Here is a 14,529-nt window from a genome sequence, read left to right on the forward strand (position 1 = left end):
AAGTATGAAAAGGATTTCTTTTCAAAAGGGAATAAACAGCACGGAATGGGTTCTTTTCTAAATGTGAATTTTCATACTCAAATCATGAAGTAGTTTTTTGGGAAATATTATGTATTTTTAGTAGTATTACTTAATTAATGCATTGGTGCATAGGTGTTGAAACTTGTTGAATGATAATAAAATTTTGATGAATTTGTGTTCTATTCTGTTTTTTTTGTTTTTTTGTTTTTTTTTGTCATCCTGAAGGTTTTACTATTATGCAACTACGTAAAATATCTGATTTGGTATCTGTAATACATGAAAAACAACCTCCTTTCTGGAGCAGCAAGTAGAGAGCCGTTTCAGTTTATAAGTTGGAAACTACAATATACTAAACCGGGTGTGTGTGTGGTCGGGGGGGGGGGGGGGGGGGGTTGTGTGTTGGTGGGAGGCAGCCTCAACATGGATACAATCCTAATACTGGTGAAAATGGAAACTTGGTCATCAATTAGGCTATAACAAGGTTGAAACCTACAAAAAACACATGGTAACCCAGAATAAACTAAATCATGTAAATCTGGTTGAAACCTATAACAAACGAAATCATGGAAACCAGTTGGATCCTGTTTGGAGGATCGGGTAATGAATCGCACTGGAAACCATCCGGAAATGGTGCAAAATTCAGTTTCAGTTTCATGGAACCCTACCGTAAACTAAACACATGGAAACCCAGAATAAACTAAATCATGTAAACCTGGTTGAAACCTATTACAAACGAAATCATGGAAACCAGCCGGATGAACTGGAAACCATCCTGAAATGGTACAGTTTCAGTTTCATGGTAACCACAGTGAAACTCCCTGGAAATGCTGGTTTCCTTGACGTTTCTTCTCAGTTTCAGTGTTCCGCAAACCAGCTTATCATTGTACATGTAGTGTAGTCTTGCTGTCTCTTCTGTGAATACAATCCGATCGCCATTGTCTCTCTCAGTCTCATTGATGACACATTTCCGCGACCCCATCGTTCCCTGTCATTGTCCGCACACCTTGCTGGGCTTGTTGGTTGTTGTTGTTCTGAAATTGGGCTTCAACTTTGCTGTTAAAAAATTGTTTACACTTTTCTGTTTGTTGATTCCGCTTTTAAGCTTCACAGTACCTTACGTACAAAATGTTCTTTTTTCTCATTCAGAAGCAGTTTCAACGTAAACCACGTTTCATGTTTTTTATTTAGATTTGTATTTCTTTGGCTGTAATATTGGAATCCACAAATCCTTGACAATATACATCAATGAATACATCCCACCCTGTACAACGAAGCGTCAGTGAAGACGCTCTAGGGAATCACTGTCCCACCATTTCACGACCGTACTCAGCTTGACTATTACCCCCAATAACATACTTCGTATGTATTAATAAAATGTATTAATACGAATCGTGTGTTAGGTAAACTATGTGTGGCAATGTCGTGCTATATAATGAGGTTAATTTGATACATAACTTGATCAACGTTTGTCATGTAATAGATGGGCTGTGCGAAACTTGACTCGCTGTAAACCAAATAGTTTTCAATCCCTAATTTGACAATATAATGGGCGCTTGACATTTCTAACATCTGATCCGGGATAAAATTGGTCTTCAGCAACCATGCTTGTCATAAGAGGCAACTAAAGGGATCGGGCTCACTGACCTTGTTGACATCAGTCGTCGTATCCCAATTGCGTAGATCCATGCTCATGATGTTGATCACCTGATTGTCTGGCCCAGACTTGATTACCTACAATCCGCCACCATATCCTTGGAATACTGGAGAGTGAGGCAGTGAACTCAGTCAGTCAGTCAGCTAAGATCCATGTTGATGTTGATTAAAAAGAACCATATGTGATACACCTTACGGATGACGTTACGCACCATTTGAACCAGACATACTATGCCGTCCTGACATTGATACACGTAGATGTTCGAACCTGTCGTGACATATGTTCTGCCGCTGATTCCCATAACCGACCTTCTGAGAAAAACATTTCCCCAGACCTCACACGGTGTTACAGTAAACTACATAACAAATCATAATAGTGTATGTCTTGGTCGTGAAGATCATTTGTAACGAAATCAAACATTTATTTGAAGGCTCCAAAATCAACCGCCGTCTCTGTTTCAAAAACCTATAAAGTACATGTGTTGTTTCCCAAGAAAAAATACTTTCTTTTGATTGTATTGCAACTCTAAAGAGGCATTCCATGGAAGAAACATTAAAAGGTGTATGTACACAGCATACTAGTGTTTCCATGTCTCTTTTCCGAAACATACACACGAAGATGATAGATGAATAACTAGAAAATGTCTACCATGACTGAACTTGTATATTTCAGTAGGGAGATAAACGTTACCAAATCGAATACCTTGTCTTATATCATCTTCTGAGCTATATTGCACGAGGGAACAAGGCTTCTGTTGAACACAAAACTATGTCCATGCCTGACAGTAGCCGAGTGGTCAAAGCGTTCAGTCGTCACGCTGAAGGCTCGAGTTTTATTCCCGACATGAGTACAATGTGTAGACCCATTTCTGCCGTGATATTGCTGGAACATATCTGAAAGTAAATTCACTCATTCATGCTTGAAACTTACACCGTTTTACTGTAATGGAGTATACTGCTAAATGTCTGTCGCTACAATTACTTCATATCAGCATATTATAATGAATTAATTTCTGTCTGATATTTAACTGTGATTGACGGGTGTACTTTCGCACCAGGGATTTGTGACATTTACACCGGATATGAAGCGACCTGCTGATTAGTCATACACTATGTCAGAAAACTGCCCTTTTATCTAATTACACTAAAGTGCTGTACCACAAGGGTTCTTCGTCCCATACTGGTGATCACAATGGATTCCCGCAGCGTTGTGTTGTTAAAGTTGTGGCTTATGTCAGTTGTCCTGGCTTATGCGCGTAAGTAGTTCCTTAAACAAGAGTGAATGAGTAAGTTGGCTTTATATTGTTAAATTGTCAGTTGTCCTGTCTTATGTGAGTTGTCCTGGCTTATGCGCGTAAGTAGTTCCTTAAACAAGAATGAATGAGTAAGCTGGCTTTATATTGTTAAATTGTCAGTTGTCCTGTCTTATGTCAGTTGTCCTGGCTTTTGTGCGTAAGTAGTTCCTTAAACAAGAATGAATGAGTAAGTTGGCCTCATATTGTTAAGTTGACTTTAACGACGCTTTCACCCGAAACATTCATTGATAACTTTCATCAGTTTATTGTGCGAGAACCTCTTGACGTCCAGTCTGAAATGCTAACCAAGGATCGGGAAACTGCAAACTGCAACGTCAAACATCGTTGGCAAGAAAACAATAGAATGCATTTAAGAACAATTGTTCCAGCAACTGTATGTATGTGTATGTGTGTGTGTGTGTGTGTGTGTGTGTGTGTGTCTGTCTGTCTGTCTGTCTGTCTCTCTGTCTATGTATATATTTCAAAAAGCATGAAAACCTGTATTCATGTTTTCATGTTTTAGATAAATATATGTATGGTATGCATAATATTATTATATGTATATACAATTCCAATATATATTTTGACGCTTGTTTACATGTTGTACACGGACATATTTGGTAAAGGTAATTCCAATCATCATGAAAAACGTTGTTTTATGTTGTTTAACAGGGCACGAAAATCGTTGTTTTATGTTGTTTAACAGGGCATGAAAAACGTTGGTTTACATGTTGTGGTATATAAGGACATGTTTGACAGTTACCAGTATTGACATGATGCCGGTCCTTTAACACTGTGCTTAAATGATGCATGGGGACATGTATAATACTTACAAGTGAACTGTAATTTAAATATGTCGTGTAACATGCTCTTTAGCATGGTGCTTTTGGACATGTTTGATAATTCCAGGTACGTGTATTGCAACTGCAATTTTCACGAGCACGTTCGTGTTTATAACAGTCGCTGTTGTTTATCTGGTCCATAGAACCGCCGACATGTCCCAGCTCTAGATTTTCCTGTGGGATTGGCGCATGTGTCCCGTTCACTTGGCGCTGTGATGGGGTAATTGACTGTATGGACGGTCGAGATGAAGCTAATTGTGAAAGCAGCAAGTGTCATTATGTTTTTAAATCCTTCGCTTTGTGTGAATGACCATAGCCGAAACTACGCTGTAAAACTACTCTGCTGAATTACACTAAATATCAACAGGCTATTTTTGGGGTTCACTTTAAGGATAATAACAAGGTACACAAAATCTTGTTCGATAGCTCAAAATGGAAACTATATCACAGATGGTAAATATCGGCCATGTTCACTTGGTCTACTCGCTTCTCAACGTGTCATGGCATAACGTTTATCTAATTTACTCCGTAAATGTCAAGTGATAGAAATCCCACATTGGACGCAAAAATATTTTCAAATGTTGAAAGTGTGACGCCTGAGATTCGTCATACTGATGCTATAAAACACAATGACCATGGCACACCATACGAACGCACATTTTATTTCCGCAATTTACTTACATCAGAAAAATGAACCTTTCACCCAGTGGTCATAAGAACAATATATGTAACTTAAATTATATTTCAATGTACAATATGTCGTAATACGAGAACCAACCAGGGCAATATTCAGCCCAAATAGCTAGTTTATTTAAGTCTCAACTTATGTAAAGCAATATTACGAACAAATAGAAACATGGTCACCAGTACACAAGCCACTCTTGAAAAATGATTGGAGACTATGGTGTGTATACCTGAAAGTAGAAACATAAATCTTTAAAATATGGAAGTATATAAGCACTATATTTAAGGCACAAAATATATCACGGATACAATAAAGTTCGACGTCGAGATGAACTACACCACGTGTCCTTTCTCGTATGAAGTGAAACGCATCCATGCCTTTACATTTCCATCATATACTCAGGGAAACGACTAAGGGAACACATGAAAGTACAAGTGTTCCTTTATTCTTTTCAAGGTTTCTTCACAAGGTACGTATATTGCGCTGTGGTACATTTGTACTTTTATTAACTAGCTTTTCTAGACACCTAACGGCACCAGTAATTCCGTGGCTGTCCGTGGGGAGTTTAACTCTGGGTAGAGGATGGCTACTCACACCAACACCACACAACATACAAAGACCTGAGGCAGAGTTTCGAAGCGTTTACTACCATGTTTGACATTTTTGAAATTTTGCACGTATGCATTTCTATTTCAAATACTGTTTACGTTTCATAAAAGATGAAGATTGGGAATAGTTTGGATTGTGCACAAAGTGTTTTATGGAATCAACTTGCTGTTGCTTTACAGCTACAACCGAAACCGTAATACATCATTAGGCACAGTGTCTGAAAGATTTCACATACAACAAACCGTTGGTCTTCTTCCAATATTTGAAAGAAACGTGGGCACTAAATAACAACGTAACATCGCTTTTCTGTAAAACTGAACAAAAGAGTTGTTAACTGTTAACAAGGCACTCCAGTGAATGTTTGGTCAAGGATCTAGTATTTAAAGCTGTCGGTTGATGTGTAAGGAGTGCAGTCTTTGATACAGAGCGGCGGTGGGGTAGCCTAATGGTTAAAGCGTCCGCTCGTAACGCTGAAGACTCGGGTTCGATGTACCACATGGATCGAATGTGTGAAGCCCATTTCTGATAGTCCCCGCCGTGATATTGCTGGAATATTGCTGGAAGCGGCGTAAAACCATCCTCACTCACGTTGATATGGACTGTCCATATGCGTTTTGTTTATATTTTACGTCATGGTTAACAGATCCGTCCACGGCTTGCCTGGCAGATGAGTTTGCGTGCGCAAGCGGAAGTGAGTGCATACCAGTCAGACAGATGTGTGATGGAGATAACGACTGTGCTGATGGAAGTGACGAAGGGAATTGTGGTAGGTGGAGAATGCATGTTAACACTGAAGCATGAGTGAACAGTATATCTGGGTTAAGCTAAAACCATGTATAACAGCGGGATATACAATATCATCCACCGTAGCTGATCGTTATAATGTGTCTTTGCCACCCATGTTTGTTATGACTCATTTTGACCACCTGATCACCATTCTAGTTCCTTCTGGAAATGTGAGGCTGAACCGCCTTTTATCCTCAGAAACAAATTCCGTTAGGAATAAAGAGTTGAAATAGTTATAACATCAGAAAAGCACGAAAAAGAAATGATGACATAAAACGTTCCTACACATCCATCTGTCAAGGGAACATGCGACATCATCCATGTTCCCATGTCATTCACTCTGAAAGCAGTGGGGTAGCCTAGTGGGCAAGGCATTCCCTCGTCACGCTGAAGATCCGGGTTCCATGCCAGATAACTCCACGTTCTCCCACAAAACTATTTTCCCTCCGTGATAAACCACCAATAGGATATATGACATGAATGACAAAACGGCATAAACCTTTTTTCATATTTTTTGTCAGTTAGTTATATGTAAGTGTTTGCTTGCGAAGTAATCTTAACTGATAAAATTTCAACACCGGGTCAATTCCAAATACATTTCCCACTGCATGAATACAGTGTAAACCTGACACGCATACGGATATCTTTATTATCCTTGTACATGTACCACCAGTTACTACCACCAGGGATGATACGTGTGAGATCGACTTCACGCCATGTAAGTCAAATAACCAGTGCATTAGAAGTGAATACTGGTGCGACGGGGACGATGATTGCAACGACGGCAGCGATGAAAGCAATTGCACAGGTATGTTTTAAAGACAACACAATGTCTGTTTCAAACTTCGAAATCTTAAACAGAATATGCTAGTAGGGATGTGAATGTGTAGGAGTTTCTAAATTGACAAACTGTATGGATAGACTGTATTACGACAGTGTGACGTTTCGATAGATTCTTGTACCGTTGCCAAGCAGGAATGCTTAACTGACGCATCCCTAGCTTAACAACGGTAAGATCTAAACGGTATCGAAACATTGCGCTCTCGTAATAAACACGTTGTTATCCTTAACGTTTGCAAACTTTGTACTTCCCAGCTCTAAAATGCCACTGAAAGAAGTTTGAAATTTCTACTTTAGAAGTATACAGTCTTGTTTGCTAATATCTGACGTAATATATGATGTAATATGTCCCAACTATACAGTGTACCAGAAACAGCTACAATTCTCTGTCGTGATATTTGACTTTGCTCGACAATTTGTTTCAGGACAAAAGAAAGACTAGTAGCGGGAATCTAATTTTGAAATTCTAAATACCTCCATTGCCTCTACTATCAAGTCATTGCCTCTATTGTCAACTACCATCTGTATGTCCGGTTTTACAGGCGCTCAGTGTGTCTCTGTAATACTTCGACATGTTGCACCCTGTGTAAGGGGACTTGGACTTATATTGCGAAATACGTTTTTATCACCATGATTGCTTCGCACGTTGAAGTGTGCCATCTATAGTCATTGCGTCTATACATGGGTACAATGTGTGAAGCCCATTTTCTGGTGTCCCCCGCCGTGATATTGCTGGAATATTGCTAAAAGCGGCGTAAAACTGAACTCAGTCACTCACTCATTGCGTCTATTGCTAAGTACCATCAATATGTCTGATTTTACAGGCGCTTCCTTTGTTCATATAATCCTCCGATATTGTACGCAGTGTTTTGGGTCTGTGGCCGCATCACCATGTAAAGTCGATCAAAGTTCTAAATACCTCCTGGTGACCAGGATCTTTTATGCTCTCGCTCCCCCGAGATCTTGACTGACGTGAAAAGAATAAATGAATTTCAATGGAGAACATTTTTAATTTCTGGCGAGCACTTAAGCCCATCTAGACTTGCCAAACGATTCTAGGTTTGAGTAGGACACACATTTAATTTTCACGCTGGGGTCTTAGCTTAGAAGCAGACAAGAGAAAACCTACATATTTGATATTTAATATGTTTACATTCGATACGGCAATCATAAAACGTGTGATTTTTTTAAGTGTCAGTAGGTTGCGGTCCAATGGAGACGCGTTGTGCGGATGGAAACGAATGTTACGACCGACGTTGGCGATGTGATGGTGAATACGACTGCAGCGACGGCAGTGACGAGGGTCCAGAATGTAGTGAGTGGAAATGTTCTCTGTGGTTGTGTGGTGCGTACGTGCGTATGTGGATGTGATCGTGTGGGGTGTGTACACACATTGTATTACCCATAATAAATCCATACACCTTGGTTGTGGTGGTTCGAAAGTATAGATGAAGGGTACACTTTCGTAATAATGAGGACAGTAAAGATGAAGGGTACACTCTCGTAATAATGAGGACAGTACAGATGAAGGGTACACACTCGTAATATTGAGGACAGAACAGGTGAATGGTACGCTCTCGTAATAATGAGGACAGAACAGATGAAGGATACGTTCTCGTAATAATGAGGACAGCACAGATGAAGGGTACGCTCTCGTATTAATGAGGACAGTACAGATGAAGGGTACACTCTCGTAATAATGAGGACAGCACAGATGAAGGGTACACTCTCGTAATAATGAGGGCAGTATAAATGAAGCTTAGTTAACAATTAAGGTCAGTGAATCTTCAGAACTGAGTCTATACACACGTGTGTCTTTTGTTTTAAACTGTATGTATGGAGATTATTTCTCCACCGTTAGTCGCCTCTTACGACAAGCACAGTCACCTTTAATGGCAAGCATGGGTTGCTGAAGGCCTATTCTACCCCGGACCCTCACGGTTCTGAACATGATTTAAGGCCATACTTAAGAATATTTTCCTAATATGACGTATGTGTGGTTGCGTGTACTAGCCCTGACGTCAGATCTTACACTGCTAGTTCAGTAGGACACCAAATCGTAGTGAAGCATGTATACCCCACTGAGACACATTATACTGACTCCGATCCGACCAGTCCTTGCTGTACCTATTCATGCCGAGCGCCAGACAGGGAACACGTACCGCACTTGAACGTCTTTTGGTATGGCGCGGCCGGGAATCGAACCCGCGACCATCCGCTCTCCGTTCCAGTGGTAGTGGCTATAAATAGACATACACACTGGTTATATATTACAGCACCTACTTGTCCGTCCAACCAGACCATGTGCCCTGATATGGATCAGTGCATGCCCAACGGCTGGCTGTGTGATGGAGAAAGAGACTGCAGTGATGGCCGGGACGAGGAAAACTGTGGTATGGTCTTGTACACACTAATTTTAAGTGAGAAAGGGCTGATGGTAGCCTGCGAGATAAAGATGTAATGTGGAAACTGTGGTTATATTTATATTCGTCATAATCAATATTACGATCATCCTTATAAAAGTACTTCAGTGAAAGGTGTAGTAGTAGCAGTGACAGTAGCAATAGTAATAGTAGTAATAGACACGGAATTGAGTATGTTGGCTTGGTATGTTCGAAACCTTGCTTTGCTTCTGGACAAGGTATGTATGATACCAAAGATATACAGATATAATTTGTATCAGTACCCCCATACGGCAGACCTCCCCTAAAATCCTCACGACCAACGGCCCCACGACTGACAACTCACCCCATCACCCTTGACGACCACCAGGGTTCCACAACTGACAACCTACACCACCACCCTTGACGACCACCAGGGCTGTAATCTCTGCGAACAAACTCCACCGCGCTATACCACCGACCACCCGCGCTATACCACTGGCAGCCCAGGGATTCACCCAGATGACGACCAAGGCTCCAACATTGTCAACCCAAACCTCCATCCTTGACCAACCAGTCTCCAGCCTCTTCTGCCTCCGTAACACCATTAACCCACCTATTCCTAAGGCCCGCCTGGACTCCATCTCTGTCAACCTCTATTTCCACCTTGGCACCAACACTGACAATCATACCCCTTATGTCTGCCTTTGATCCACAACGGACAACCCGTGTGCCCGACCAGGCCCCACCACTGTTAGCCCAGACCAACTCCCTGACCGTCGAGACTTCACGCACGACAACCCTTCACTCTCCAACTCAGAGACAAACCGATTCCTCATGAGTTAACTCTTAACGACCACAAAGTTTACACCACTTAGAACACATACTTAGTGCCTTGACAACCACCAAGTCTCCACCACTGACAACCCACCCACCAATACCTACCCTCAACGAACTTGCATTATCCAATCCCAAAAGAACTGCGGGGTCTTTAAGCCCTGCAAAATGTGATTGCGCCATAAACTCTTTTTGTTAAGGAGCCCTGACGTGCGCGCCTAATACCTTCAAGTGTTCGACAGAGACAGGCATCCGTTGTATACCATCATCGTGGGTATGTGATACAGAACGCGACTGCCCTGACGGGGATGATGAAGAACACTGTTGTAAGTATTTCAGTGTGTACCTTCGCTTCCTCTTCTCAACACTGCAACATTTGGGCTCATGTATCAGGCGGCGGGGACACCTTTGTGGGTTAACTCATCCCACTAAATATCTAGATTTGCGTAGATTTTCACAAAGCTATTGTAGCGCTTCGAGTGTCGTACCTCCAGAGAGACTTACGACAGTCGTAGCGGTACATCAGACGTGTGGGCAGAGCCCTGATAATTTCATCCGTGAATTTTAGAGGATTTAGAAATAGACGCAGATAACTTTGACCGATCATAAATGGAACAACGTCGTCATATTCATTCGCTTTTGAATAAGAAACAGACCTTAGGAAATAAAGAACCTGAATAAATAAGTCAAACCCTCTTGTCCTAGGACAGCACAGATGAAGGGTACGCTCTCGTATTAATGAGGACAGTACAGATGAAGGGTACACTCTCGTAATAATGAGGACAGCACAGATGAAGGGTACACTCTCGTAATAATGAGGGCAGTATAAATGAAGCTTAGTTAACAATTAAGGTCAGTGAATCTTCAGAACTGAGTCTATACACACGTGTGTCTTTTGTTTTAAACTGTATGTATGGAGATTATTTCTCCACCGTTAGTCGCCTCTTACGACAAGCACAGTCACCTTTAATGGCAAGCATGGGTTGCTGAAGGCCTATTCTACCCCGGACCCTCACGGTTCTGAACATGATTTAAGGCCATACTTAAGAATATTTTCCTAATATGACGTATGTGTGGTTGCGTGTACTAGCCCTGACGTCAGATCTTACACTGCTAGTTCAGTAGGACACCAAATCGTAGTGAAGCATGTATACCCCACTGAGACACATTATACTGACTCCGATCCGACCAGTCCTTACTGTACCTATTCATGCCGAGCGCCAGACAGGGAACACGTACCGCACTTGAACGTCTTTTGGTATGGCGCGGCCGGGAATCGAACCCGCGACCATCCGCTCTCCGTTCCAGTGGTAGTGGCTATAAATAGACATACACACTGGTTATATATTACAGCACCTACTTGTCCGTCCAACCAGACCATGTGCCCTGATATGGATCAGTGCATGCCCAACGACTGGCTGTGTGATGGAGAAAGAGACTGCAGTGATGGCCGGGACGAGGAAAACTGTGGTATGGTCTTGTACACACTAATTTTAAGTGAGAAAGGGCTGATGGTAGCCTGCGAGATAAAGATGTAATGTGGAAACTGTGGTTATATTTATATTCGTCATAATCAATATTACGATCATCCTTATAAAAGTACTTCAGTGAAAGGTGTAGTAGTAGCAGTGACAGTAGCAATAGTAATAGTAGTAATAGACACGGAATTGAGTATGTTGGCTTGGTATGTTCGAAACCTTGCTTTGCTTCTGGACAAGGTATGTATGATACCAAAGATATACAGATATAATTTGTATCAGTACCCCCATACGGCAGACCTCCCCTAAAATCCTCACGACCAACGGCCCCACGACTGACAACTCACCCCATCACCCTTGACGACCACCAGGGTTCCACAACTGACAACCTACACCACCACCCTTGACGACCACCAGGGCTGTAATCTCTGCGAACAAACTCCACCGCGCTATACCACCGACCACCCGCGCTATACCACTGGCAGCCCAGGGATTCACCCAGATGACGACCAAGGCTCCAACATTGTCAACCCAAACCTCCATCCTTGACCAACCAGTCTCCAGCCTCTTCTGCCTCCGTAACACCATTAACCCACCTATTCCTAAGGCCCGCCTGGACTCCATCTCTGTCAACCTCTATTTCCACCTTGGCACCAACACTGACAATCATACCCCTTATGTCTGCCTTTGATCCACAACGGACAACCCGTGTGCCCGACCAGGCCCCACCACTGTTAGCCCAGACCAACTCCCTGACCGTCGAGACTTCACGCACGACAACCCTTCACTCTCCAACTCAGAGACAAACCGATTCCTCATGAGTTAACTCTTAACGACCACAAAGTTTACACCACTTAGAACACATACTTAGTGCCTTGACAACCACCAAGTCTCCACCACTGACAACCCACCCACCAATACCTACCCTCAACGAACTTGCATTATCCAATCCCAAAAGAACTGCGGGGTCTTTAAGCCCTGCAAAATGTGATTGCGCCATAAACTCTTTTTGTTAAGGAGCCCTGACGTGCGCGCCTAATACCTTCAAGTGTTCGACAGAGACAGGCATCCGTTGTATACCATCATCGTGGGTATGTGATACAGAACGCGACTGCCCTGACGGGGATGATGAAGAACACTGTTGTAAGTATTTCAGTGTGTACCTTCGCTTCCTCTTCTCAACACTGCAACATTTGGGCTCATGTATCAGGCGGCGGGGACACCTTTGTGGGTTAACTCATCCCACTAAATATCTAGATTTGCGTAGATTTTCACAAAGCTATTGTAGCGCTTCGAGTGTCGTACCTCCAGAGAGACTTACGACAGTCGTAGCGGTACATCAGACGTGTGGGCAGAGCCCTGATAATTTCATCCGTGAATTTTAGAGGATTTAGAAATAGACGCAGATAACTTTGACCGATCATAAATGGAACAACGTCGTCATATTCATTCGCTTTTGAATAAGAAACAGACCTTAGGAAATAAAGAACCTGAATAAATAAGTCAAACCCTCTTGTCCTAGTCGACCTAAGTTTTCATGGTGAATAGAGATGTTCATGCAGTATAAATTATATTTGATAACTAATACCATATCAAAACATGAGGAAATGACCGCACGAACATTGGAACTAACAGACAAGGCGTTTCGGCTTCCGGAAATGACATTACGAGTGTAGTTAATAGAACCATCAGCAAGTAAGCCGTTACCTATTGTACTGTGGAGAGTCTGCATAAACTGGTCTCGTACGCCTTCTCCACTTCTTCTGAGTTTCCGGTCAGTACGACCGGTATTCTTAGTGTATGGTATGTGTCACGCTTATTGTATTAAAATAGACTTCCGGTCGGAATTGCCTGCTGATACTTAGAACTATCAGTCCCAGAATGCATCCGTAAGCCTCAGGCCTACGTGGCGATGTCTCTCTCGAACTTTTTGTCACATTTGCTTGAGGAAGGTGACACCAGTCCTGTTTACTGATCCTTATTGCACCGTATTGGTCAGAAAACACGTTCTCCTAAAGCGGATATGTCACACAAACAATGGGCAACAGATAGTCGTGACAAACTTTAATATTACACTCTTAAGTTACTTTAGCTGAGGAATCACTTACTACAACATCTAATGAATAACCTCACCTCAAACGTTACCCAGTTAGACTGAGTGCCAAGATTAAGGAGACAAAATTAAATTGTGATGTCAGATAAAGCACGTTTGATATAGACAGGTTGAGATACTGTTTGAAAATGTAACATATACAGTAATGGCATTGTTATCCTGTCATCCATATAGCATATAAGACGCGCTATTGTTTATTTTTCAGCCTCTGGGTCAACTTTGAAGAGGCTTCTTCGACGGCGATTATCCCTTTAAATACCGAAATCATAAATTTACCGAACTGATTTTGGTTTGTTCCATGTTGTTGATGATCTGTGATGACGGACTACCAAACTCATTACATGGCTGTTGTACAAATGTATAAACGAACTCGTCTGAAACTGGTGGAAGGGTAATATTTCGTTTATGGTCTGGTCGCCCGTCTCCCACAGTGCAGTGGCTGAAGTGGATTCTAGCAAATGAGGTTCTCCGATACTTCAAAGGCAGTAACGTTGTGACTGCATGCATGCACCTAGTACATGTAGATTTTGCCATAAATATTTTCCAACATTTTGTTTTCGGTTATCTGTCTTTCTCGATGTGAAAGTAAAGGCCACATCTCTATTAATTATTCATGTGACGACATTTTACCATGCCGTGTTTCCCTTTTGTTATCGAAACGATATTTGTTAAACTATTCTTAAATACTAAACAGTTTTCATTTTTTTCACAAGTACAACATGTAATTATCAGCATTTACTGCTAGACACATATTAGATGATTCTGCGCACTAAACGCATTTGTGACAAGAGAGGCAGTACAACGAATTGGGCGAGCACACTTGGCTGCTACAGGTAGCTTGACGATTATGCACGTGCAATACATGCTAACCGTGACATGAAATCAACACCGCTACTGATTAACGCCTGTCTCGCTACTGTGTAACACCAGTCTCGCTACTGTTTTACACCTGTCTCAATACTGTTGAACAGATTTCAGTTGTAGTAAAA

The 14,529-nt window shown here is 41.9% G+C and overlaps 1 protein-coding gene across 4 annotated transcripts; it reads left to right on the forward strand.

The window, feature by feature from the left end:
* The first annotated feature begins 2,821 nt into the window (after positions 1 to 2,821).
* LOC137291572 (very low-density lipoprotein receptor-like) lies at positions 2,822 to 14,089 on the forward strand. Of its 4 annotated transcripts, none has more exons than XM_067822949.1 (10): positions 2,853 to 2,930; positions 3,955 to 4,077; positions 5,749 to 5,871; positions 6,565 to 6,699; positions 7,924 to 8,046; positions 9,008 to 9,124; positions 10,150 to 10,275; positions 11,303 to 11,419; positions 12,445 to 12,570; positions 13,746 to 14,089. In XM_067822949.1, exons 1-10 carry the CDS (start codon positions 2,867 to 2,869, stop codon positions 13,793 to 13,795), a joined length of 1,104 nt encoding a protein of 367 aa, XP_067679050.1. In that variant the 5' UTR covers positions 2,853 to 2,866; the 3' UTR covers positions 13,796 to 14,089. The 4 variants fall into 4 exon arrangements, with proteins under 4 accessions (XP_067679051.1, XP_067679052.1, XP_067679050.1 ...); XM_067822952.1 differs by lacking the exon at positions 2,853 to 2,930 and adding an exon at positions 3,016 to 3,028; XM_067822950.1 differs by lacking the exon at positions 3,955 to 4,077 and having other exon boundaries at positions 2,822 to 2,930.
* The last annotated feature ends 440 nt before the right edge of the window (positions 14,090 to 14,529 follow it).

The sequence above is a fragment of the Haliotis asinina genome, chromosome 7 (assembly GCF_037392515.1).
Source record: "Haliotis asinina isolate JCU_RB_2024 chromosome 7, JCU_Hal_asi_v2, whole genome shotgun sequence".
Lineage (NCBI taxonomy): Eukaryota > Metazoa > Mollusca > Gastropoda > Lepetellida > Haliotidae > Haliotis > Haliotis asinina.